Source organism: Talpa occidentalis, unplaced genomic scaffold (assembly GCF_014898055.3).
Source record: "Talpa occidentalis isolate TD23 unplaced genomic scaffold, MPIMG_talOcc4v2.1 talOcc4.7, whole genome shotgun sequence".
NCBI classification, from domain to species: Eukaryota; Metazoa; Chordata; class Mammalia; order Eulipotyphla; family Talpidae; genus Talpa; species Talpa occidentalis.
This window is the reverse complement of record NW_023605083.1, coordinates 100,058,785-100,085,593: the sequence shown is the minus strand read 5'-3', so window position 1 is coordinate 100,085,593 and position 26,809 is coordinate 100,058,785. Positions and strand designations below refer to the sequence as shown.

Genomic DNA, 26,809 nt, shown 5'->3' with positions numbered 1-26,809 from the left:
GGAACGCATGGAAGCGCCCTTGCCCCGAGCCCTGGCCAAAACTGTCGCGGGACTCCGGCAGAGCCGCGGGCTGGCGGCTGTGTCTGCGGCCCCTGCTCAGGGGGTGCGGGCTCCCGGGGTGTGGGCAGGACTGGGGCACCCCCTTGGCTTCTGTTCGTCCCCTTCCAGTCCGCCACGCCATCCCTGGAGCCCAGCCCGGGAGCGCATCAGTAACGAGTCGCGGCCAGAGCGCACCTCCGGCGGATTCGCGAGCGTCCCTCTGCCCGACCACCCGTCTCCAGAGACCGCCGGGCACGCGAGCAGAGACAGCGCTAGATTCGTGTACAAACCTGTGTACCCCTCTATATATATGTTACATAGAATGTATATATGTTGGGAACATGCTCGCTTCTCCCGTGTGTCGCCGCCGTGCGTCGTGCTCCCCTCAGCACAGGGCCCTTGCCAGGGAAGGGGCTGCCGTGATGCCTTGGCCCCGCGCAGTCACCACCGGCCCAGGCCAGTCCCTGCCAGTTCGTCCGCCTGTCCGTCTGCGTCCTCAGCTCTGTCCACGCTTCAATAGGCCTGACGCAGCCCCCAGACCGGGGCCGCCCTAGCAACTACTTGTACATATGACTGTAAAATGGTAAACGTGTGTATTATATCTGGCCTCGTTATATAGTGTATATATATGTATACATATACATATATATAATATATATGAAGACTGTAAATGTTAAGACGACTAGTGTTCTTATTAGTATATTGCTTCACACTGAAGATTGTGTGTATCGAGCTGTTTCTAAAAGATGTTTATTTTCCTTAAGAGTAAAAAACAGTCATTGCATTCAGAAAAAAAAAAGTCAATAAAGATACAACGATTGTTTTGGAAGTCTGCAGCCTGTGGATTCTGAGCAGATTCTGCTGTGAGAGGGCCAGGCTCTAGATTGGAGGGGTGGGAGGAGGGGGAACGGGGTGGGAGGACAAAAATTGGAGTCAGGGGTTCTTCGGGAACAGGAAATATAAGCCCCTTTGGGTCTCAGGTCATGATGGGGGTACAGGCTTTCTCGGGTGTGAGGGGACAGTGGATGGGGACATTAGACTGACATCCCATACTTAAGGTTGTAGCTCCTGTCACCGCTGATGCGTGGGGACACCGGTTCTGCCATGTTAGGCTGGAAGCTGATCTGGGTATAAGTTGAGCAACGTGAGCAACATGAAAGGACATGAGACCATAATGACCTTAAGGGTTAGAGATTGAAACAGCCTAGGAATCAGTGGGATCCAGGTCGGCTGGAGGTCATCTCCAGGTCTCCCAGGACACCAAGAGGAAATTTTGTGCTATATGGTGGATGGGGTAGGAAGCCTTTGCCGGGGTGCCGGGTGGAAGGGAAGACCCAAAGGAACCTCCAGTAGGTATGTACATCTATTGAAGCACAGACCCTTCTCCCCAAAGGAACAAAACCCAGATTATAAATAATTTCATTTTTTATTCTCTGTACAAAACTTCTCAACCTATGAAAATAAAGTTTGCAAAATGCAAAGTAGCACGTGAGCCTCAGAAGCGAAGAGGCTGGCGCACCCTCATCTAAACTATGTACAAGTGTCCCTGAAAGGGAGAGAGGCGCCGTGAGGCCGGGCCTCCTTATGACCTGGAAAGCCAAGTTGAGTCCCCCCAATTCAGTGAAATGTAGCCCTCTCCACCCTCTAGACCCGAGAGGGGGAAAGCCACAGGGTGCCTGCCAGGAAAGGAAGGGACACCCAACTGGGCTGGCCTCTGCAATCCCCCAATCTGCCACCAGAGGTCAGCACCATCTTGGCTGGCGCTCAATAGGTGGGGGGTGGGGGGGGCCTGGGGTTGTGGTCGCGCTGCCCGTGTGACCTCCCAGATCGAGACAAAAGTCCCCGCGGGTCTCCCATACTCCACTTCCGAGGCAGAGCAGTCCATGAGTGAAACGCGGACACCAGCATCTCTGGCGCTGCCTTCGGCCATTGAAGCTCCAGCTTGGGGGGCAGGCTGAAATGGGGCAGCTAGAGACACAGGCACTGGGACAGACGGCCTTAGGAGGTGGTCTAGCTGGAGGTGACAGTGGTCCCACCGCCCAGACGCATGAGCATCTGCTGGCAGTCCTGCAGCAGCCGGTGGTCACCGAGCTTCTCGAGCGTGCGCGCTGCCTCGGCTAGCATACCCACGCGCTGCCCGGGCGCCGAAAGGAAGCCAGGCGGCAGGTAGCAGGAGGCCAGCAGCAATGCCTCTGCATGCTCGCGCCTCGTGGGCTGTGGTTCCAGCTCTGCTATGGTGCCTGGGAACAACACAAGGGTGTCTGGGGGTCAGGGCCACATGGGGCGAGGTCCAGGGCTTGGTCACACCCCCTAGCACGCAGAAGCCACGCCCCACTTTCCCCCAACTCAGCATGCCAGGAGCGACATCCCTCCACAGGGCCTGTCCCCTAGAACACACCCGGCCATGCGTGCGTAGCCACGTGTCCTTCAAATGGCAGTAGCCCCAGTCTTCCCAAGCTTCCATCACTCCCTCCCTGGCATTTCACCCACATACACTCCTCACCTCCTTTGCTACAGGGTCCTGCCCTCCTCCTCAGACTGCGGTCCAGGAGCTGGTGTGTCCGTGTGGGGCTGGCCCCTGCCATCAGACGGGCGGTGGCCTCATGTAGGAACACCTGGGTAGGAAGAAGTCAGGAGAATTAGGGGTTCGGGCTTGGCCCCTACTCTTCCCTGACATCTGCTGCCACATGTCCCCATTGTGAGGTGAGAGGCCACGGGCACTCACCCTCCGCATAGCAGGTCGGAAACTCTGTGCCAGACGCCTCAGGCCACTCAGGTCCCGTTGGAAGCCACGCAGCTCCAGGGCTGAGGCCTGGGGCCCACTGCCTGCGCCCTGGGAGGTCTGAGCTGCTGCGGGTGGCTGCTGCCTCCGCCACAGGCTAGTGCGTGCCACCAGGAGCAGGTCACACAGGAGCAGCTGCATGGCCTGCGGGGGAGCAGGGTAAGGGGTCATGGGGGGGCTTCAGCTCTGGGAGGGCAAGGGTAGGGGCCCGCGGTGCCAGGGGCCGGCTCCGGGCTGCACTGCCGAGGCACTGCACCCGCCTCACACACATGCAATGCAACAGCAATGCACCGCGGGGCCGCCCGCCTTTCAGGCCCCCACGCCCGCCACCTGCCCAGGAAGCAGCCTCTAAAGAGGGCCCTGCCACACAGCTCACCCTACCCCCCCTCCTGTGATAGGGGAAACAGACCAGACAGAGGCAGCCACTCTCCCCAGAACCCTGAGTGAGAAAGCAAAATCAGCCAGGCGCCCAGTCCTATGCTGAAGGGCTAACCCCATAATCCTATGTAGTTCAAGGGGGAAACAATCAGGGAGTGGAATGTCCATGACCCTCCAGACCTGCCAGGTCCCAGCCCCGAACCCTCACCTTGTCAATGGGGCTGCCAGTTGAGGTGGCGGCCAGGCTGTCCCGCAGGTACCCGCTGGCCTTCTCACAGATGGCTAGGCTGGCTGGGCCACACTCTGCCTTCCCACGGCCCAGCAGGGCCCGGGCAGCCTTGAAGGAGTGTAGAGCTGCCCTGGGCAGGGGTCTCCTGTCAGAGGGAGGACAGAAGAGTGATGGTCAGACCATGGACAGTGAGGGCCCCAGGCCCTCACTGAGCTCCCGCTGCCCTGGTCTGGCTTCCTGGGGAAGGAAGGGTGGCAGTCTCCATCGCAGTTGGGCAGAACCTGGCCTGCACTCACTCGGACTCCAGCAGGGCGCGGGGCAGGTGCTCCACTAGCGGGTACAGCCGCTCAGCCGCCTCCTCGTCCCGCCGCAGCCAGTGCGTCACCACGGTCGTCAGCGAGGCCCACCACTTGGCCACCGGGTCCACGCCTAGAGAGGAGCAGGGTGGGTCCCTGAAACTCAGCTCCACTGCCCCTAAGGCTAAGCAGGGAGCCAGGGGATGGGGATTTGGGGGCTGACCGGTGGTGGTGGCCATGCTGGAGCTGATGGAGAAGCTGCAGGCTGGAGTCCCGGCAGCATCCGAACAGCTGTTCAGCAGCTGTAGGTACCCAAGGGCGTCCGAGAATTCCCTGTGGCAGGAGAGGACTGGCTATCAGGATGCGGGCAAGGGTCCTAGGCGGGCATGGGACCTCCTCCCCTCCCACCACAGCACAGCCTCCTGGCTCTACTGTGCCACTGTCTCCTGCAGGCTGGTGGGGAAGATGAGAGCCAGAGGGAACTCAGACACGCCCGCGGCCACACAGGCGTACCCAGTAACCTAGCTTTGGCTGCCTACACAGGTCTCTAGACAAAGTCATTCCCAGACTCCACCATGGAGGGCTCTGCCTGGTGGGGGGCACAGGGAAACTCACTTGTCCCCATCAGCTGATCCAGGGCTGGGGCTGGGTTGAGCCACACAGTTCAGTGCTCGCTCCAAGAGATGTTCACGGAACAGCTGGGTGACCTGGGCCAGGGGGTCCACTGTGGGAGGAGTGGGTAAGTGGGACTGGTGCTCCACCAGCGGGGACAGCCGCTCGGCTGCCTCCTGGTCGGCCTTCTTCCCATATCCACCTCTCCACCCCAACGGCTCTTTCCTGAGTGCACGAGCAGGCTCTGCTCTGGGACAGATGGAAGTTGGTGGATAAATGCCTCACCCTTGCCCTGGGAGAGGATAGCCTACCTTGGAGTGGTGTATTCTACTGAAAATATATCCCTAGCAGCTCTGTCCCTGCCCTATCTGACATCTTCCTCTGCAGTGGTATTGCCTGGGTCACCTCCCCAACAGCACCTGCCCTCAAATCCCTGTCTCCATGTTTGCTTTGAAAAAGCCCCAGATGGGGGCCTCCCTGGTGGCACAGCGGTTGAGCGCTGGGTTGCGAAGCTGCCCGCAGCCTCTGCAGCGCCGGTTCGATCCCCGGCCGCCAGGCAAGGGCCCCACATGGTGCGCAGACCTCTCCTGTTGCGCCCGCTGCTCCCCTCAGCAGTGTACTTCGTCGGTCTGCCTGTTCTGTTCCCTGCTCTGGCTCTGGTGAATTCTTTCACCACCACCCCCACCCCGAGCTTCTGACTGTACCCAGTGCTTGTATAAATAAATAAATCTTTAAAAAAAAAAGAAAAAGAAAAAGCCCCAGTTGACACAGAGCCCAGACCTTCCTGCAGCCCTCCACAGCAATGACAGAAAGTGGGGCAACAGACAGATGGACAGGGACAGCTAGAGATACAGGGGACATGGAATGGGACAGGAAGGAGGATGAGGGGCACCGAGGATGACCATGGGAACGGGAAAGGGATAGGGGGCAGGGGCGGGCATAGGGTGAGAGAGCACCTGGGTTCCCTGCCAAGCTGTACAGGCTCTCCCGCGGGGCACTGCACACAGCCCAGTCGCCATCCACGAAGAAACGGTGGCCCACAGGGTGGCAGAGCCACTGCATGGCAAGAGGAACTGAGCCACTCTGTGCCAAGCAGGCCTGGCGGGCACTACTCAGGAAGAAGCGCTGTAGGGGAGGGGAGCTGGGCTGTCACACTGGACCCAGGCAGGGGCTCACACCCACACCCCTGAGACTCCAGGTCAGACTGGAGCCCACCCCGTAACCCACTGTCGTATTCCGTGTAGCCCCTGCCTAGGGAGCCATAGTCAGAGATGCAAAGACAAGCCCCCAGCCTGTCCCCCACCCCGGCTCCGACCAACTCACTGTCAGAAAATGCAAGACCCGTGGGAGACTGGTCTTGACCCTTAGCGCAACTGCCACGTAGATCTCAGCCAGTGTGGCCACGGACACAGCATCTCCCGCACACTCTGCCAGGTTCAGGGCGCTCAGTGCAAGGTTGGTGGCAACAAGGTGGCCACCTATGTACTTCCCTAGAAAATGTGCAGGAATGAGGCTGGGGTATGGTGCAGGGCAATGGGGGTCCCTGGGGCCCTGCTCCATGCCCACCATACCCATAGTATGCAGCTGGTGCAGCTTGTGGTAGACGAGGGCCGCATCCCGGGCGCTGGCACGAGCATCCGCCTGCAGAGCGTGGTCCCTTCGCAGGCCTCCCGCCCGGCTTGCCAGCCAACGGCCCACCCAGAGACGTTGCAGCAGGTGGCGGATGAGGTTCCAGAGCAGACTACAGGCCAGGTCCAGGTGGGAGGTAGGCAAGGGCCGACCCAGGGCCCGCAGGGCCAGCCATAGCTGCTGGGCAGCCTGGGCAAAGTCGCCCTGGGGATGAAGGTTTTTCCAGGTGAGAAAAGTGGGGTCAGAGTATCCCAAGTACATAATAGCCCTAAATGGCTCTGAAGATTGTTCTACCTTAGGTTCCTCACTGTGACGCCCTGGGGCGCTGGGGGCCTAAGGGGTAGACTAGAGCAGGGAAGATGGGGTACATTTACGGTGTGCCCAGAAGATAAGGGAGATGGATTATGCCTATCAGTTGCCCAGGCGCTGCTTAAACCCCGACTTGGCCTACCCAACACATGCCCTGGCCTTACCCGCGCCAGGTCCAGGTCAGCCTGCTTTCGATGCCTCCAGAAGTGCACAGCAGGGCCTGAGTGGGGCCGTGTGACTGGCTCTCCATAGACAAAGAGAAGTGCCAAGGAGACCAGCACTAACAGCCCATTAGTCAGCCAGACCAGTGGGGGCAGCAGCCACGGGGCCCAGCCAGGGCCATCTGAGGGCAAAGAGAAGGGCTGGGGACACAGCTCCCAGGAAATTCAGGGCCCCAAACCTAGGTTTAGGATTTGCACCCATGTCCCCTTTCCCACCTCTCTCCCAAAGATGCCCAGGCTGACCTGTCGTACCTCTACTCTCCGTGTCCAGCATGTTGCGCCCGTGGTAGATGCTAGTGGCATATGAGGGGCCAGAGAGACCCCAGTTGCCCAGCAAGGAGGCCAAGGGGTTGCAGGAGAGACAGAGGAAGACAAGCATGCACAGGGCCAGGCGGGAACGGTCCAGCATGCCCCGGCTGTGGGGGGACAGCAGCTGCTCTGGCTTCACCTGGTGGGGGTGGGCATGGGCAGTGAGGACAGAGCAGCAGCGGCCCAGGGAGCATGGGCTCAAGTATTCCACGCAGCCTGACTGTGGGTCACTGCATGGCTCTAGGCCTCATTTTCTCTATGTATAAAATGGGAGGTAGACTGTGTTAAGGGCTTCTTCCTGACCAGTCCTGGGGCTCAGAGGGTATCACTAGGAGACAAGGAGGCAAAAAATTGCATCCAACCTGGCTGTCCTCAAAGACTGGGCTGTCTGGCTCCGAGTCACTGCCACTGCCTCCACTGCCACTGCTCCTGCTGCCAATCGACAAAGGGCTGCTCTGGGAGGGTGAGCCAGCGTCTGAGGGGGGTGGGCTCAGTGTGTCCACCACCTCAGGCTTCATGCCCTCCATGGACACATCTGTGTTTCTACCACTGCCACAATTGGACACCAGGTCTTTCAGAGATTCTGTAGGTGAGAAAGAAGCAAGGGGTTGAAGGCTACATACCCCAATCCACCCCAAATCAGCTTAGGGCCTAAGCCAGGGCTGGACTCTGGGCCAGAGCCAGGGGCTGAGTTAAGCCAGGACTCACTACTTTTATGGGCAGCACTGCGCAGACTCAGGTTCTCCTGCTTGAGTTTCTGGTTGCTTTGTTGTAGGAATCGGATGTAATCGATGGCCTTACGCAAGACAGCAGATTTATTCAGCTGCAAGGGGTAGGAGGGAGACAGGAGAAGTGGCCAGTGAGGCCTAGCAAATGAGTACTTGGCAAGAGCCAGGGCTGCTTTGCCACAAAACTCCCTCAGGACCTTTGCACTTGCTGTTTCATCTACAGGGAATGCTCCTCTCCTACTAGTACCTACCTTCCAGGATGGACATAAGGATTAATATGTAAAATGCAATCAGCAATTGTCTGACTAGCTGCTACTATTGTTATTAACATCTTCATGCCTCACTCCTCACCTCCTCTAAGTCTCTGGCAATATATCACCTTAGTGGGGCCTTCCCTGACCACTGGCTTGAGAGTCACAACTCTCACCAGTTCTCTCTGTTTGCTTTTCCTCCATAACACTTCGCACCATCAGGTGTACTCTAACACTCTCGTTTATTTTCATCCCCTCCCTCTGCTTCCCTTGCACTAGAACAGCAGTTCCTTCCTTGATGGCAGGATTTTTGTCTGCTTTTCACTACCATATCCCCAGTGCCTAGAATAGCCTCTGGCATACAGGACCCACCCCCCCCCCCCCGAGTTTAACTGAATAGACAAGGCTGCCCAGGCCTGAGGAGGGTGAAGTCCAAGGTTGTCTGTTCAGACTCAGTCCCAATCCCCTTTTCTTCTGCTCTGTCTCCCCCTTCCCTAGGGTTACCCTGGTCCATGCCTCTGCAGGCCTTGCCCGCACCTTGGCTTCGGTGCCCACCACCAGGTCCTTCAGCTCGACGATCTTGTCGTTGATGGAGGAGCGGTAGCGTTTCTCGATGGCGTTGTGGGCTGTGCGCTTCTCCCCACGGCTCTGGGCTGAACCCAGTGTCTTGCTGCCGGCTACCAGCCGGTTGATGGGCAACTTGTCAGTATCCACTACCAGTGGCACTGTTGCCAGGATGGTTCCACCACTCACCAAGGTCTGCAGGGCCAGGCACAGGTTACTAGGTGGGTATGCAAATGTGCAGACCCCACACCCTTCCACTCTGACCCTGCCACCCACCTGCAAGGGCCCTGTCTGCACAGTAGCACCAGGAGCCAAGGAGCTGATATTTGCTCCCTTCATGGTGGTTCCCAGGTCTGTTTTCATGGTTGTCAGGAGAAGCGAGTCTGTCTTGATAAAGTGGGGCTGTAGCAGGACCTGGGGATGGCAGAAGTCTTACGTAGGAGCTATATGTCTGGGCCAGGGGCTGCCACCTCTCCAATACCAGGCCCAATCCCCCTTACCGGGACCTGCTGGATCTGTGAGGTCACAGTTGTTGTTGCAGGGGCTGTTGCGGGGGTGGCTGTGGCTGCCAACATCTGCTGGGGTACTGCACTCTGGACCTGGGTGTGCAAGGAGACGGGCGGGACCCCTGGCAGGGAAGCCAGTGGCAGGCTAGGCAGCGGCTGTGGGGTGCTCCCTGGAGGGGTCCCTGCAGAGATAAAGGCTGTGGCTGTGGGCACAGGCTTCCCTAACTCACTTTAAACCCATCCCTCTGGTCCCTATAACTGTCTGATCTTGATGGCCTGTTTCCTGTCTGCACAGGCCCTGCCTCGGGCTCTGATGCAAATGTGCTAGCTTTCCATCCAGTTACTTGTCTTTGGAAGGGGAACATGGACGTAGACAACCAAGGTAGAATGGGAGGCAATGTTAATCCCAGAACAACAATACCAGTAAAGCTAGTAATGGGGGCAGCTCAAGCTGCAGAGTAGAGTCCTGATTTCCTAAGCCTGAAAAGTCCTCTAAGACCACAGCAGACCCTTCTCTGTACTCCTGCTTCCCGTCCCTCCACATGCTGCCTTACCTGTAGTGAAGCCTCCAGGAGGGCTGGGATAGCCCAAAACAGGGGCAGAGCTGAACTGTGACTGGGCTGGAACTGGAAAACTCTGGGGCAGGAGAGCCCCTGGTAGAGGCTGTGGGGTGGGGGGCTGCAGGATGGTCAGTGGCACTGGCTCCTCCTTGATACCAGGCCCAGGGGAAAAGGCAGGCACAGATGAGTACCTCTTCAGTGGGGTAGGCGCAGGCTGGGGAGGGGACATAGGTGGGGGTGTTGCCTTAGATCCCCCCAGGTAGCCTTCGAGTGGGGAGCTCATTGTGACCGGAGGTGGGGACAAGCTGCCCCGGGAGCTGGCATCTGGGCTGCCAGGATCTGTGTCACCTGTCCGGCCCCCCGCATAGGGTGGATCAAACAGGCCTGGAAAGTCGCTGTCTTGGTTGTTGATGAGCTGAAGCATGTCTGGAGAAAGAAGGAGAAGAGACTGTGTGAGCGACTAGGGGGCAGGGGCTCCCCCCAGACATCTGCATGCTCCTTATCCACACAATTGTACATGCAATGCCACGGAAACAGAAAACCACCCATGTGAACCTCTGCTCCCATACACACAGCCACTTCTGGGGCACCTGTGATATCTGGAACAATGCCTGTGGGTCACCTGTACGCAACAGCCCTTGCAACAACTGAACAAGGTCAGCACTGTGCAGGTGCCAGGGTCCCCCAAGGCCCATTAGCTAGACTGAGGCAGAACTGCCATCACCAACCCAATCTTCCATGGAACAGACAGAGCCTGGGGGGAGGAGGGAAGGGGTCAGCTGCTGGCCATGTGTGTGCCAGCCAGTGTGTCCCTGCATGCTCTGGGAATAAACCCAGATCCTTTCTGGAGCCAACTAGCCTCAGGACCTGGCCATTCAGGGCTTTGGTTTCTCCTCCGTAAAAGAGAATGCTGTCTGTCCTGACTCCTTCCTCCTCGTACAGACTGGGCCACACTCCCCGCCGCAGCCTGGCCAGTAGGACCTCTCCCCCAGCTGGCGGCCAGCAGCCTGGCTGGGTAGGCCTGGGGCGTTCTAACCCACTGGGTGAAAGAGCTCTGCAGGATCCATGAGCACAACACTGGGAGCCAAAGAATCCCCCAAATCCCCAGTGCTGCCCACAACTGACTTGGTGTGGACCAGTAAGTAGCCTTCTCTCACTGGACCTCAGTTTCCTTATCTGTACAACAAAAAAGATTGAGTTCCTTTTGGCAGCGGCTTTGAAGCTTTGCTGGGCAGGCAGCACAGAGTGAGCACTCCTTCCTACTGACAAGTGCACTGGCAGGAAGTTTACCACAGAAGGGGACCTTCCTAAGTCCTCCAACAGAGCAAAAGAAGGGTGCCAGGGTCCCTTCCTGGGTCCTCAGATACAGACAGTTTGTGGCCCTCCATGTATATGCAGGACATAAAGGCAAAACGTACTTTCACTTGTATGATATCTCATCCTTCATGAGCCCCTTTGACAGATAAGGAAACTGAGGCCAAAAAACAAAAACAAAACCCAGGCTGAATCCAGGGTTCCCACTATCTACCTGGGGAGTCTAAGACACCCCCAAAGGGGGGCTCCCGGGAGACAGTAGGACAAATGCCCCTCCTCCTTGCTTCCTTCCTATCTGCCCCAGAGGGGAAGCAGAGGGGAACCAAATGTTGGGCTGGGGGTTACTAGTGAGGTTGCTCCCCGAGAGCAGGGGCTGGTGCACCTCCCCGGGACCTGGCTCTTTCCATGTCAGAGTTCCACAGCCTCCACACACACACACACTCTCCCCACTCTGTGGGAACCGGGGTGGAGGTCCCGCAGCCGAGATGGAGGCTTTGTAATAAAGGGGTGGGGGTCCTCCAAAAATACCTTCAAAAGTGCAATCCATGGCTCCGCGGCCCAGGCCCGCCGCCCCCTAGGGGCGTCCAGGCGACTGGCCCTGCCGGTCTCCGCGCCGCGCCGACTTCACCTGTCAGGGCTCCGCCCGCTTTATAGCCCGCGCAGGCCCCGCCCCGCCCCGCGGGCCCCGCCCCCGCCCCGCCCCGCCCCGCCCCCCCGGGGCTGCGGGCCGGGCATGGGGTGAGCGCGCCTGGCCAATCAGCGACTACACCACCTCCTCCCCGGGGCCCGCCCCGCCCCCCGCCCCACCCCCGGGCTGTCGGGGCTAGAGTTTCAACCCAGGCGCTGAATGGGGCCGGGGTTACTCGCGGGCGCTGGCCCTTAACCGGCTCGGCACCGTTGTCTGCCGGGGTTACTGGCGGTCACCGCGCTCCCCCGCACCCCCAGTTCCCGCCACTGTTGTTATCACGAGGGAAAGGGGAGGACTCCAGCAGGGGTGCCCCAAACCCACAGAGTTCTGTTTTTTAAATCACTGTCCAGTGAGTCTGGACAGCCTCAGTTCACTCCTCTAGAAAACGGGACACTCATCTCCCCGGCCTGAATGGGAGAAGGGAGATGATGGTGCACGCTCAGTCCTAAAAAGCCCTTCAGTAAGGCCAAAGGCTGCCTGGTGGTAGGTACTGGGACTTCCTTCTCCTTAGGTAGCCCCAGCACCGTGTCATCCCCAGCCAGTGGGCCAAGGACAAGTGGTTGTCGCTGAGAAATGAAGCCTCCCCCAAATGACACATCCAGGTAATTCTCAAACCTGGTCTCCTGACTCCCAGCACAGACTTCCCTTTGCAGAATGGCCTGGGTCTGGGATGAAGTGTGGAGGGGCAGGGGTGTCCAGTGAGGTATGCCCTTCCTGCCAAGGTCTCACAGCGCACCCCACACCCACCCACAACCACCCCGACTGTCACTAGGTGAAGCCTGACTCTTTAGGGCTCTAGGAGGCGAAGAAGCGACCCAATCCCTGGGGCAGTGAAGACAGGGATACCTAGGCCTATCTCCTTCTGTTAAAGGTCAAAGTTCAAAACACACATGTGCACACACACACAAACAGAGCCTGGTCAGCAGCCAGGTTGACAGCTTTTGTGGCCAAGCAGACCATCACCAAGACTGACTCAGCCTCCAATCGCAGCCTCAGATCCTGGGCAGGCAGGTGGGCAGGAGAAGGTGTTCTGCCCCCATTGGCTCTACCTCTTCAGGAGCCTAAACAAGGAAACTCTCCTTCACACAAACCCAGTTCCCCCCTTTTCTTTTCTTTTTTCTTTTTTTAAAGATTTATTTATTTATTTATACAAGCACTGGGTACAGTCAGAAGCGCGGGAGGGTGAGAGAATTCACCAGAGCCAGAGCGGGGAACAGAACAGGCAGAATGACAAAACTCACTGCTGAGGGGAGCAGCAGGCACGGAAGGAGAGGTCTGTGTGCCATGTGGGACCCTTGCTGGCTGGCTGGGGATCGAACCGGCACTGCAGAGGCTGCAGGCAGCTTTGCAGCCCGGTGCTCAACCACTGCGCCACCAGGGAGGCCCTCCCCCCTTTTCTTTTCTTTTTTTTTTTTTTAATAGAGGCATGTTTTATTTATTTATTTATTTGTTTGTTTGTTTGTTTTTGTTTATACATGCACTGGTTACAGTCAGAAGCACGGGAGGGTGAGAAAATTCACCAGAGCCAGAGCGGGGAGCAGAGCAGGCAGAAGGACTGAAGTACACTGCTGAGGGGAGCAGCGGGCGGCAGGAGAGGTCTGCGCGCCATGTGGGACCCTCCTCCGGTGGCCGGGGAGCAGCCGGGGATTGAACCAGCGCTGCAGAGGCTGCGGCCAGCTTCGCAACCCAGCGCTCAACCGCTGCGCCACCGGGGAGGCCCCCTCCCCCCTTTTCTATAGCATCTAGAAGGTGTCAAGAAAACCTGCTCCACCTCCCTCTCTTCTCAGTCTGTGGGAGCTCACACATCACCCATATCTCCCCCAAAAGCAAAATAAAACATCAGTTTTGGAAAGATTCTGATTTCACCTGAAAAATGTAAGACACCCCAAAACTCTGTTCTTTCCTTACTTTGTTCCCCCTTCTTTTGAGCCTAGAATGTGGCAGGACTTGCCTGAGACTTAGCAAGGTCAGGCCAGGACCAGTTACCCCTGAGGGTGTCAACTCTGGTCCCTCCCCTTCCTGTTCAGTGGCAGGCTTCTATTCCCTTCGCCCACTTTCTTGCCTGTTTGTTTCCCATGTCTCACATTTCTGTGCTCTGCCCTATCCCAGTTCTGATTAAGGAGGTGGGAAGGAAAGGACAGTCACTTGCTGACCCCCTGAGGGTAGCAGGAGTCAGGAGGGGCTTCTGAGCCAGGATTTGGAAAGGCAGTGAAGGATCAGGGAACACAGCCTAAAGTGTGGGGGGCCTGCATGCCCCTCCACATGGAGGGGCTCCCTATCCCCTGAAACTCCTGGCTGACCAGCCCCCTATTTCACTTTCCCCTGAAACCAGATCGGCCAGCCAGTCTGTAGAAGTTGGAACCCAGGGGTAAGATTGGGGGTGGAGATTTTAAGGTCAGCCCTACAAACCCCACTCCCACCCCCCCCACCCCTCACCCCCCCTCCCTCCACACATCCTAACAGAGGGGATAGATCTTCCCTCTGCCCCTCTCTTGCTGTGTCTCCCCAAGCAGTTCACACCCTCTGAACCTCCACTTCTGATCTCTAGAGGTGGGGATTAGAGGAGAGTAAGGGTGTGAAGCACCCACCACTACACAAAGGTTAGTCTCTCCACAGCAACTAGAATCACAAAGTCAGCTGCCTGATACTTTCAATGTTGAAGTTGGAGCTCCACAACCATTCGACAGAAGTTGTTTTGTTTTTTTTTTTTTAATTTTTTTTTTATACAAGCACTGGGCACAGTCAGAAGCGCGGGAGGGTGAGAGAATTCACCAGAGCCAGAGCAGGGAGCAGAGCAGGCAGAATGATGAAGAAATACACTGCTGAGGGGAGCAGCGGGTGGCAGGAGAGGTCTGTGCACCATGTGGGACCCTCGCCAGGGACGGGATCGAACCGGCACTGCAGAGGCTGCGGGCAGCTTCGCAACCCAGCGCTCAACTGCTGTGCTACGGGGGAGGCCCTCCACAGAAGTTTTTAAGGAGAGTTAACAGGCCAGGACTAAGGTGAGGCAAGAGAGGCACCCAGAGTGCACCATTAAAGGACGCGCCTCTCCTGCCTGGGCTCGGACCCAGTCCTGGCAGCCAGGACTGCTGGTCCTGGAAGGTGGGCCAAGGCCCCTGTGTTGTAGACTGCCCTCCGGCAAGTTCAGCACTGGAGGCAAAGTGCTTTGGGCACTCTCAACCCATGGAAGAAGAGGAGGCATAGACTGAGCTCCCCTCACCCCCACCTCTCCCCTTTCCAATGCTCAACACCCCCTCCTCAAGCCTGGATTCCTCCTTTCTCCTCTCCTGATTCAGGACCAGACAGGAAACCTGAAACCCGACCCCCTCTCCACACTACCTCAATCCTCCTTCTTCTTCTTCTTTCTTTTTTTTTTTTTTTTTTTTTTTTAAAGATTTATTTAGGGCCTCCCCGGTGGCGCAGTGGTTGAGCGCTGGGTTGCGAAGCTGCCCGCAGCCTCAGCCTCAACGGTGCCGGTTCAATCCCCGGCTGCTCCCCGGCCACTGGAGCAGGGTCCCACATGGCACGCAGACCTCTCCTGCCGCCCGCTGCTCCCCTCAGCAGTGTACTTCAGTCCTTCTGCCTGTTCTGCTCCCCGCTCTGGCTCTGGTGAATTCTCTCACCCTCCCGCGCTTCTGACTGTACCCAGTGCTCGTATAAATAAATAAATAAATCTAAAAAAATAATAATAAAGATTTATTTACTGGGGTACAGGCCAAAGGTGCTGGGAGGGTAAGCGGATTCACCAGAGACAGAGTGGGGAGCAGAACAGGCAGATCTACTGAAATACACTGCTGAGGGGAGCAGTGGGTGAGTCAGGAGAGGTCTGCTGCGCCATGTGGGTCAGCTCCCTGGCTGGAGATCATGCTGCAGTGGCTGCAGGTAGTTTCATAGTGCTGAGACTTAACCCCTTGTGCTACCAGGGAGGCCCCCAAACCTCCTTCTGAAAGTAGATGTGGGGAAGCCTTTTTTTCTGACAGGTTTGTCCTGTGAGGCCATGATGGAAATCCTGGACCCACTCTTCAAACTTGCAAGAACCCAGCTCTAACCATAACAGTAGCCTATAGCCCATCCAACTTGCATAAGACCTTGAACTCCAAACAAATTCTGCTTGCTTGCCTCTAGGGACAGAGAGCTCACCACCTCCTCCACATAGCCCAGTACACAAAGCGCAGATCTGTCTCTCTGACAATATCTGCCGCCCTTTTCTGAGTCTCTAACTGTATGTCAGACCTGAGCCAGGCGCTGGAGGTACTGGGACACAGCACAAAGACCTCCACCCATGGAGCTTTGTTCCAATGAGAGAGACCAATAGTATGCAAGGGAGAAGGTGGTGATGATTTCCGTGAGGAAAATTAGGCAACGGAAAGGAAAGGGGAGGCACTAGCATAGTTGGGGTGGTAAGGGCAGGTCTGAATGAGGAAGTGTCATCTGAGCAGAGGCCTAAAGGGAAAAACGGACTTGGCCAGAAGGGAGAAAGAACAATCTGGGCAGAGGTACAAGTGCAAAGGCCCTGAGGTGGGAGCAAGCTTCCTATCATGGTTGAATAACAAGGAGGCCAGTGTGGCTGGAGCAGAGAGAGGCGGGGAGGGTAGAAATCATGAGACACCCAAAAAGTTGGGATTCTAACACAGGTTTGTCTGTCACCTGAGTCAAGGACACCGATTCTCCAGGGAATGAGCAGGTACAGGATTTACAAACTGTCCAGCGCAATAGAGATCAAAGGTTGCACTACCGTGAAGAACTGTAAATGGTGTGAGGCCACCCGACTGCACCGGGAAACGTGGGACAAGGCTCTCGGGACCCCTGAGCATTCCATCTCTGCTGGTTTGGTGGAAGCAAGACAGGCAGGGATGGAGCACTAACTCAATACTCCAGGGAGCTGGGGCCGCACCTGCCTGCCCTCTGTCCTGCTGCTCCCACCCAGTACCTCCTCGTTCTCCCAAAGACACAGGTCGGTAGGTTCGCGTGTCCTCAGCTGCTCACGTATAAGCAAAAGCACAGGCTGCCCTTTGTGTGCTCTGGGCTGCCCTGGGGGTACAGGTGCATGTGACTCTTCCTGGAATGGGCTGGGCTCAGGGCTGGAGCCCCAGGTGTACCTGGGGTGGGCCTCTAGATGGACAAGGAAGCACAGGCTCTGAGAGAGGCCAAGTAGCCAAGGTCCTACCGCCACCACGTGAAGAATCTGGGACTCAGATGCAGGTCCATCAAGCTCAGCCTGCCAAGGACAGGTGAGCCCCAGCTCCAGCCTGGCTCTGTCCACTTTGCTGTCACCCCTCATCTCAGGAAGGGTATACTGTGTGCAAGAACGAAGAGGAGGCAATAAGGAGTGCTTCAAGGCTCCACTCTGGGCCTGCCTCCTCTCTGTGCCTTCCTAACTTAATAGCACTAGAGACCAGGTCTTGTCTAGGAGCCCTGAAAGGCAGGCATGAGCCCTGAACCACCTCTGTTGACCCCAGCATTACTCAACACAGGGTTGAGCACAGAAGAGAACAGAGTCAGGGGTTACACAGACTGCCAGCACCACCCCACAGATGCTCTCCAGTCATCTGCGTGTCCCTGCCTGAGCTCTTGCCACACCTCATTTTCCTTGTCTGCTACCTGAACATATCGTACTATTTAAAGCTCCTGTGCATTTGCCAGGGCTGTTTCCTCTGCCAGGAATGCCTTTCTACTATCCTTTGTCCACCTAGCAACCTCCCGTTCCATCTTCAAAACTTGCTCTGATGTTACGGTCCCAGATTCTCCCCTAGTCTCTGCCACTCCACATACCAGCTCCCAGTTATATGGACCGAGTGACCGTGAACATAACTGGTAAGATGGGGGGCCTCTCTCGCGGCGCAGGGGTTAAAGACAGTGCTATCAAGCTATTGCCAGCCACTGCAGCATGAGTTTGATCCCCAGCCGGCCAGGGAGCTACCCACATGGCTCAGCAGACCTCTCCTGACTCACCGCTGCTCCCCTCAGCAGTGTATTTCAGTAGATCTGCCTGTTCTGCTCCTCACGCTCTCTGGTAAACTCTCTTACCGCCCCCACCACCCGCACCTCTGGCTTACACCCCAGTTCTTGTATGTATAAATACATAAATCTTAAAAAAAAAAAAAAAACTAGTAAGATGGTCGTTAAACAAGATGGTGGTTGGCGTAACCACCATCAGACACCTTTTCCTAGGTGGGGACTCGGAACATGTACTTCTTATTCTGGCAGTTGAAAACAACTCACTGGGGGCCTCCCCGGTGGCGCAGTGGTTGAGCGCTGGGTTGCGAAGCTGCCTGCGGCCTCTGCAGCAATGGTTCAATACCCAGCTGCTCCCTGGCCACTGGAGGAGGGTCCCGCATGGTGCGCAGACCTCTCCTGCCGCCCGCTGCTCCCTCAGCAGTGTACTTCGGTCCTTCTGCCTGTTCTGCTCCCCGCTCTGGCTCTGGTGAATTCTCTCACCCTCCCGCACTTCTGACTGTACCCAATGCATGTATAAACAAAACAAAACAAAACAAAACAAAACAAAACAAAACAAATAAATAAATAAATAAAACATGCCTCTATTAAAAAAAAAAAAAAAAAAAAAAGAAAACAACTCACTGGCCTGATGCAGTGGCAACTTGGGGTAGTTCCCACGCTGAGCAATTGTTCCCAGTCTAAATAGCAGTGCTGTGCATTTCTCTATATAAATTATATCTATTTCCCCCTTTTGGGTTGTTGCCTCGCAGCCGTATTCCCTGCAGTGGGTGTGTTGGTTCAAAGGCAGCATGTTTTAGAGCTGCTGAGCTGCTCTCTGGAAATGATAAACCCCTTTACAACCTCCCCTTTTCCTCCTAGCATCAGCAGCACTGGGTTTTATCATTTTTATTTACTTTTGGATGCTTTGTTTGTCCCAAGAGCTGTGTGACAGGAACCTCAAAGGTGCTTTAATTTGCATTTCTGAGGCGGCTTTGAGGTGTTTTGTGCAGCGAACCATCAACTGTAGCTGGAGACTCAGCAGTACAAGTGTGCTCCCTGCTTCTTCAGAAGATTCTTCTGCCTGGAAAGAACCTCCCTGCCGCTTCTCAGGGGGCTCCAGCTCCTCACCCCTCAGGAGCCACTGGGCCTGGTCCACAAGAGGCTCGGTGGACAGAGGGGTGAAGTATCTCAGGGCCTCCAGTCCCCATCAATACAGAGGGCAAGGAGGTAACTGGCATTTCCAAGATTCCTTCCAGTTCTGGACTCTTATCTTTTATAGCCGCTAAGGACAGGGTGCCTGTTCCCCAGGGGTGAGGTGGGAGGTGGGGGACGCCTAGTCTTGCCCTGTCCCACCTTGTCTCCTATGCAGAGACCCAGAACCACCAAATGGTGACTGTCAGAACCTGGACCCACAGTCCAGAACATCCTAGAAATTTCCAACACAGACTCCTTGGATAACTGCTGCTAACATTTATTCAGCTAAACAGTTGGCAGGTCCTGGTTAAATGCACTAAATGATGATAATAGTAATAACAAGCTGGCACTGGCTGAAGGCCTATATGTGCCATGTACTGCTCATGCCCTTGACCTAAATGAATTCATCTGATCCCCACAACTCCAAGAAGCTGGTTCTACTATTATTCCCATGATCATGATGAGGACCTGAAAGTCAGGAAGTTAAGCCACTTGTCTGTGTTTATACGACACAAAGACCCCTGGCCCCCAGTCATCCAACTGCAGGGAGAATGGGGACCCCAGAGACCTGGAAGGGGAGGGGTGGGTTGTGACTGTGAGGGACAAGGCTTGGTGGGAGAGAGCTGGTGGAGTCATTTGGTTCCAGGTTAGGGTAGGCCTCTCCAGGTCACATATTCTCTCAGGCAGAATGAACCCCCCACCCTGCCCCAACTCCCACAAGCTCCAAACCCAATGGAGGAAGCTTGCCTCAGTAGCCAGCTTCAAAGGCCCCTTCCCAAGAGCTTGCAGATCCATTTCTACGGTTTTCGCACCCCTGACATAACCAGATCTGTGGACCACGTGGGACGTGGGTTTTACACATGTACAGTCCCCGTTAGGTCCAGAAATCAAAGGACACATCTACAGCCCCGGTGGCTGGCAGGAGACACTTCCTCTGACTAGCAGTCATTTCTACCCTGGCTGTGCCCAGGTCATGACCCCCGCCTGGGGCTCACCGGGTCACTCAGGATGTTTGTGTTCAGCGAGGTGACCATCGGGCAGGAGATAACCCTCAGCCATTGCCTGCCTGCCTCCCTGGACCCACTCCTAGCTCACTTCTCTCCCTCCCCCCACACCTGTCCCGGCAGGATCCTTAAAGCAGAGCCTCCTGCGCTCAACAGCAGCACATCTCACAGCCTCCACCACCTATCTTCCTGTCAGCCCTTTCGGTTGAGAAGGCACAGCACTTTCCTCAAGGAAAACAGCAATTCCTGGCCACAATGGGAGGGCTTTTTGATGCCCGGTAGGACAGATCAGATGCCAAAGGGGCAGAAATAGGAACAGGAAGGGAAACCGAATAAGAGAGACCTCTGGCAGGCTCTACCCCTGGGGGCTCTGACTCGGGGTACCCTACCAGCACAGGGATGGGAAACGTCACGCACGGGAGAAGCAGGTTTGGCAAACCTTACAGGTCCTGAATGCTGAGGGAACTTTATCTTGGGGGGCCTGGGAAACCATGGGTGGTTTGGAAATGGGGAGTTTTGTGGCCTCAGCTGAGAGCTGGGCAATAAGCAGCCTTAAGCTGTGTTTTCTAAGGAGTTCCAGGGGATGGGCATGAGATGACATGGGGGGCACAGTGGCCCCCAGTGTGTCCTGTCCATCACGGCTGGACCCAGAGAACACATGGCTGAACATCAGTGCAAGGCCCCCTGTCGTTGATTTAGGTATCTTGGGAGGACCCAAAGCAGGAGAAAGCTCTGTCTGGGCAAGGTGGGGCAGAGAGGAGGTGAGGGAGTGGGGGAATGTGAGGGGGAGAAGGTTCAGGAAGCTTAGCAGACACCTGGGATGTGGAGGCAGCGTGAATGTGGAGATGCTGAGGGATAGGAGAGAAGGGACTAAGCCACCAAAGGCACTGGGCAACCAGTGCCCCCAGGACAACCCCTCAGTCAGGCCCAGTCCCCCATGGTGGACGAGAGACCCCTCCCCACCCCACACTGGATTGTCTCTATTTGGCTCTTCTGCACTTAGAAGCTTGTGCACATTCTCTGATAAAGTAATCCTAAGTGGGAAAGTGCAGACTGCCACAGGCTTAACGATAATCCCAGACATGTGTACAAGACTGCTCTCACCTTCTCTGCCCATAGCGACTCGGCGCCCTGAAGCTCTGAGTGAAAAGGGAGCTCCAGAGGGAGATAGGGTTCATCGGAGGTCACCGTGCACTGAGCCAAGGCAGTGCCTTCACTCAGAGAACCAAGGATTTGTAGAACCAAGGATTCCACCCCAAAACCCATTCACATGACAGAGGGTTTGGCAGAGACAGGTGTCAGGGGCAGGTGGGGCTCAAGGTCTGGGTTGGCTCCCCGGTGCCAAACCTTAGTCTCATGCTTCAAAGGTCACTGTTGGCTGGGAAGGGAAGATGGTCGCATAGCCCCTTTATTGCTCTATGACCCACTCCCAAACCCCAGCATAACCCCACATGAAACAGCCTTCTGGATTCCCTGCTCTATTGCCCTCACCCTATGCTTACTCTTAGAGCCCAGCAGTTAAGAGCTAAGAGCGCAGGCTCTGCAGCTCACAGCCTGAGTTTGAATCCTGGTTCTGCCATGTTTTAGCTGTGTGACCTTGGGCAAGTCACTTGACCTCTCTATTCCTCAAGACACTCATCTGTAAAATGATCATAAGTCTACCCACTTGGGATTGTTGGGATGACTCAATATTTAGTACAGTGCCTGGCATAAGTGCTCCGTTAATGTTCCCTCACTGTGCCTTGATCTGCCACCCCAGTCCCAGAAGGAACTCCTGACACACAACCCAAGCATGGCACTGCCCTGCTCCACTCCCACAAGACTCCTAACTGCTCCTAAATCCAGTCCACCTGGCCCACCTCTCAACCCTCTTAGGCCACATGGAGACCTGCCCTTCCCACTCCTAGTCACCAATCTCTAGACCTTCTTGAAACTGCCCAGCTCCAAGAGCAGAGTGAAAGCCTTGAAAGCAGGTCAGGCCTCTGACCAGCAGTACCCCATCCAGAGCCTCAGCCAATGGAACCAAATGAGGTCCATCCAGGCAAAGATTGGCCTCGGGTGTCCACTGCACTGAGTTCCTGAGAACAAAACAACCCAGCTCCATGGGGACAGGATGGCCAAACCAAGGAACCTGATTATTGTCCAGCTGTTGACATGGAACAAAGCAGGTTATGATCTGCTGTGAGCCAGCAGACCCAAGTCTAATTTATAAAAGTACAGATTAGTGGTGGCCCGGGGCTGAGCGTGGAACAAGGAGCAGTAGTAAATAAGCATGAGGGATCTTATTGGGGTGATGAAATATTCTGCAACTGGTAACGGTCACACAAATAGGTAAAAGTATTAAAACTCACTGAACTGTACACTGAAAAATGGGTAAATTTTATGATAGGTAAATGAGGCCTCAATAAAGTCGTTCTTAAAAAGTGGATTGAGAGTGTGCAGTCATTCCCAAGAATTACCTACATACACACACAGGAAATAATCCTACACATGACTAGCAGAACTTATCTCTGGGTGGTGGATTTAAGATTTTATTTGCTTCTTTTTGCTCACCTGCACTTTCTGATTTTTTCTACAATGAAAAAAGAGATCCATTGTTAAATGGGGGAAAAGACACAACGTATGGATAAAAAGCAAGCAAATCTTCCCCTCAGTGACCAAACATCATGCCCACCTGTTACAGTGCAGGGAGGTGGGCACCCCAAAACCCCCAAACCTGCCTCCTCTACATAGGTTCTGACATCCGCTGCATCAAGACAAAACATACTCTAGTGCATAAGAGCTCCAATGGAGAGGAACTTTAATACAGTTAGTGTGCAATACAGAAAAGGGAAAGAATAGGGCCTCCCTGGTGATGCAGGCTGTCGAGCGCCGCACTGTGAAGCTATCCACAGCCTCTGCAGCGCGGGTTCGATCCCAGCCGGCAAGAATCCCGCATGGCGAGGCAGACCTCTCCTGTCTCACCCGCTGCTCCCCTCAGCAGTGTATTTCGTCTGTCTGCCTATTCTGTTTCCCACTCTGTCTCTGGTGAATCCTCTCACCCTCCCGTGCATCTGGCCTGTACCCCAGTTCTTGTATAAATAAATAAATCTTTAAAAAAAAGAAAAAGAAAAGGGAAAGAATAGTTTCCAAATCAAGCACTTGAAGTTACCCATCCCCTTGTGAATAAATGCCCAGCCAAACAGGGCTGGCCCAAAGCAGGGCTTCTGAGGCCTGAAAGCCTGCCACAAGTCTAAGGCACATTCCATATTCTGGCCAGGACCCATAGAAAAGGATAAGAAACAGCCAGACAAGTCTGGGAGGAAAAGAGTAAAATCAAGATAAATGCTGCCATTGTTAACCTCCCCACGGTCTCTCACCCACGTCTGTTTCAACCAGTCCAGGACCAAGAAGCCAGTAGTTTCCTCATATGTCTCTCTCTCTCCATGTGCCTCCTCAGGTCTCCTCCTTGCTCTCCATCCTGCTTCCTTCCTTCCTCAGTTTCCTCTCCAGCTTCTTCTCCTCCCTGCTCAGCTCTCCCCTCCCTTGGGTGGAGCAGGGAACCTGGAACCTCCCCTTTTCCTGGGGACCACCCTCTTACACACCAGCAACAGGTCTCAGTTGTTCTCTTTCTCACAGACTAGAGTTGGGGCCTAGTCTGATCCCCAGTTGCCCCACCCCAATGCTGCCCATGCCTGGCACTGAGGCCTCTAACCAAGTTATACCTGTGGCCTGGATATACCTGCTCTGCTTCAGTAGCCCCAACTCCCCAGGAAATGAAAGCATCCAGAGGGGGAAACTGAGGCTCTGAGAGTGACAGGGCTTGGGCAGGATGGCAAAATGAGCTAGCAGTGTCCAGATCCGAGTGGTAACATCAAGGAGGTCCTCACTGGTCATGGTGCCTTTCACACCGCACCCACTGGGCCCAGTGAGTCTGTCTCAGATGAAGGGCCGGAGAAGGCTCCTTTGAAAAGCCCCACAGCCAGGGTATTTCTTCTCAGGTTCTCCCCTAGCCTGGCCTCAGGAAAAAGTTAATGACAATCTACTGGGCTTATCTGTAAGACTGCAGTTCAGCAGGAGTGAGCAGCTTAGATGTGTCTATTCTGTCAGGTCCACATGTGGCCACATGTCAAGTCCATGGATATGTTCATTCAGATTGTGGGAGGTCTGAGGAAGCTTTCTCCTATGCTCTTGGTCTCAATTTCCCCATCAACCACATGCAGTTCAGCTAATGTTGCTAAAACTGCACAGCAACCACGGAGGACAGTGCTGGGGGCTTCAGTTTGTCTGCCTACAAAGTCTACAGCCTCCTAACTGGTATTGGTTCCACCACTGTTCCAAACCCCTTCTCTTTAGAACCTGACTGACGCTTTAAAAGATTTTAGCAAGCTGGCTGCATTACTCTGCGCCAGTCCTTTCCTTGGCTGGCAAGTCCTCAACCTGGAAAACAACCTTCTCTTTGGTCACAGGACTGACTCTCAGATCTCAGCTCGACAGTCTGCAAAGACAGGTCTCACCCCACCGCTCCACCCAAAGTGACCCTACTCCTGCTCCACCCCAGAGACGCCCTTGGAGCACACCAGAGTGCAACTAAATATTCATTTGCAAGTTTCCTGCAATTTTTGTGGATTATTGTGGATTAACAATCCTGGATTATTTTCCTGGATTATTGTGCTTGCAGGTAGAGGGGGAGCCCACGTTTGTCTGTGAACCACCAGTGCCTACGAGGGCAACTGGTATTCAATAGGTGGTCACCCGCGAGATAACCGCAGCAGGCAAGAATCCGACCTAGGAGGGCAGCGGGGGCCGGAGGAGGCGCGCCGCGCCTGCGCAGAAGTTCCGGCGCTAAACTGAACTCTGCGGTCGGAGGGAATGACCGCGAGTAACCCCGCGTGACGTCACGGCCGGGGCAGGGGCGGGGCCTGGGCGACGCCTGGAGCCTGAGCTCCAGCCTGCGCCGCCCCGGGGAAGCCTCGCTGACCGCGCGGCGCGGGACCCCGGACGCCAAGAGGCGCCCCAAACCAGGGCCCCGAGCCTCCGAGGGACCCAGGGGGCGCGGGCCGGGAGTCCGCACCCTCGCGCGGCCCGAGACGCCACGACCGACAGGGAGGGTCCGCGCGGACTGCACGCCGCGGCCCGAACACGCAGCCCGGAGCCGGGGGAGGCGCGCGCGCCCGGCACCGCACCAGCCGGCGCCCCGCGCCCGCGCCCCGCGCGGCCGGTAAACAAAGGCCGGGCGCTGTCTGCGCGCCCCGCTCGCGCGGAGGCCGGTCGCCCTGACGCACCTTCGATGTCGGTCAGCAGCGCCGCGTCCAGCTCGCACGGCTCGGCCAGCGCCTGCTCCAAGGCCGCCTCGCTGAAGGGCGGCCCGTCCATGGCGCAGCCGCCTCCTCCGGGCGGCCCGCCGGGCCCGCCGCCGGGCAGGGACTGTCGCGCGGAGTGGCGCGCCCGAGGCCCGGCCCGCTGACCCGCGGCCGCCGCTGCCACGCACTTCACGTCCTGTCTTCGCCCCGGTGGCCGCTCGGTGCCCGCGAAAAGTTCCTCGGAAACTGGGTTCCCTGGCAGCGGCTCCGCAGGGCTGGCGGGGGTGGGGGCGAGGCGGGGCCACGCGCGGAGGCCCCGCCCCCCGGGAAGACCGTTCCGCCCCACCTAGAGAGCAGGGGCCGAGGGAAAACCACCCTGCAGCCCCTCTGCCACGGTGTCCCCAAGTCAGTCGTTTTTTCCAGCCTCCCGCGCAGCAGCCTCTGGTCCGGGGCTGAGGGAGCTCGGGCGGACCACTGACCCCTTTTTGACCTCAGTTTCTCCAGCCCCAAGCCAGAGGGCTGAGTGCAAGCCCCAGGACTGGGCCCATCCCCAGAGGCCTCTGGACTTGGGGCAGAACATTTCCCAACAAACCTCACTTTCTAGACTTGGCTCTTTAGACCAAGACAGACCCGATCCAAGTTGTAGCTCTGAGACAATGCAATGTGGCCTCGGGTCAGCTACATCACCACGGTGCCAAGGGTTCCTCAGCTGTAACAGGGGCCTGACGCCGCTCCAAAGGCTGGCTGGGACCACGTGTGACAACACGGAGTGGACTGGACCTGTGAGACCAACCTTTCCCTCCTCAGTCAGTTCAGATCAGCTCGCTTCCTGAGGATGGGGTGGCCCAAGGGTGGAAGGGTGGAATCATCCAACCTGTCTTAATCTGCTTTCCTCTCAGATGTGTCTGTGGCAGAGGGGCTTGGAAGCCCACAGACCCAGTTCAGTCCCTGAAGGAAGGATAGGAAGACCCACAGAGTTCTCAAGAGTCAACCTGTCCAAGACCACACAGCTTCTCAGGGATAACAGCAGTGCTGGGCCTCAGGGCTCTCTGATTATATGTGGTGATTTCCTGAGGGGCAGCTAGCTGGGGGGACTGCATGGGGGTGGACATGAGGAAAAGACAGATTGTGCCCTAGACCTGAGCTAGGTTGCCCTGGATCATGACAGGGCTGGGGCTGGGTCACATGAGGCAGTTTGGCTGGGAGGGTTGGAGACCAAAGCCCGTGTGCTGTGGCATGGAGCCAGAGCTAGGTTATAAAAGGGGGAGGGGGGTGTCCAGATAAAGTGGGTAGAAATGAACCAGAACTAACATCCAAGTATCTAACATCCAGCGGGAGGATGGTGAGTACCCTGGCCCTGGAAGTGTACAAACAGAGAAAGGCACCGATGGTGGAGGGCAATCAGAGATTTACCAGGTCCTCTGAGTCCCTAGGCTCAGTGAATCAGGCCATTCTGAAGACTGCTTTGCTCAGACTCCAGATATAGCCAGACTGGCCACACCTTAGGAGCAAATACAGTTAGTGGCACATTTTAAGGAATGGGGTGCACTGGATCAAGAGGCTGAGGAGGCTCAAGTCTCTGGGGTTCAGCCTGGACATGCAGCTCTCTTTGTTCCCTTCCCAGAAGTGGCTGCTGTGGAAAATTACCCAGAATAGTGGTGGCCAGGAGCTATGGGGTCTCAACCACAATTATACCCCTTCCCAAGTGGCCCTGCTCAGTGTCAGGTCCTGGCCCCTCCAGATGAACTTCTGCTGGGGAACACAGAGGGATCTGGCTTCTCCCCACCTTCTCCCCTCCCCCCACACCTGTCCAGCCCCACTTGGCCCTACCACCCCAGTTAGGAGCCAAGCACCCAGGAAGCCTTGGGAATCTGGTCACTTCCCTGAAAATTCTAACAGCCCTTTCCAGGGACAGGAGTGGGTGTGCGTGACGTCTAAACGCCGCTGTCTTCAGCCAGGAAACTGGTCTTGTTTTTC

General features: G+C 56.3%; 1 protein-coding gene across 3 annotated transcripts; it reads right to left on the bottom strand.

Annotated features, from left to right (window-relative positions):
* Positions 1 to 981: 981 nt before the first annotated feature.
* Positions 982 to 25,094, bottom strand: SREBF1 (sterol regulatory element binding transcription factor 1). Of its 3 annotated transcripts, none has more exons than XM_037492237.2 (19): positions 24,815 to 25,094; positions 9,408 to 9,839; positions 8,848 to 9,035; positions 8,624 to 8,761; positions 8,321 to 8,542; positions 7,513 to 7,627; positions 7,167 to 7,387; positions 6,748 to 6,943; positions 6,439 to 6,617; positions 5,908 to 6,169; positions 5,660 to 5,826; positions 5,293 to 5,461; positions 4,340 to 4,448; positions 3,948 to 4,057; positions 3,725 to 3,857; positions 3,408 to 3,573; positions 2,765 to 2,965; positions 2,543 to 2,654; positions 983 to 2,279 (listed from the first exon to the last, which is right to left on the bottom strand). In XM_037492237.2, exons 1-19 carry the CDS (start codon positions 24,903 to 24,905, stop codon positions 2,050 to 2,052), a joined length of 3,441 nt encoding a protein of 1,146 aa, XP_037348134.1. In that variant the 5' UTR covers positions 24,906 to 25,094; the 3' UTR covers positions 983 to 2,049. The 3 variants fall into 3 exon arrangements, with proteins under 3 accessions (XP_037348133.1, XP_037348134.1, XP_037348135.1); XM_037492238.2 differs by lacking the exon at positions 24,815 to 25,094 and adding an exon at positions 11,256 to 11,355; XM_037492236.2 differs by having other exon boundaries at positions 982 to 2,279; positions 3,725 to 4,057; positions 24,815 to 24,905.
* Positions 25,095 to 26,809: the final 1,715 nt, after the last annotated feature.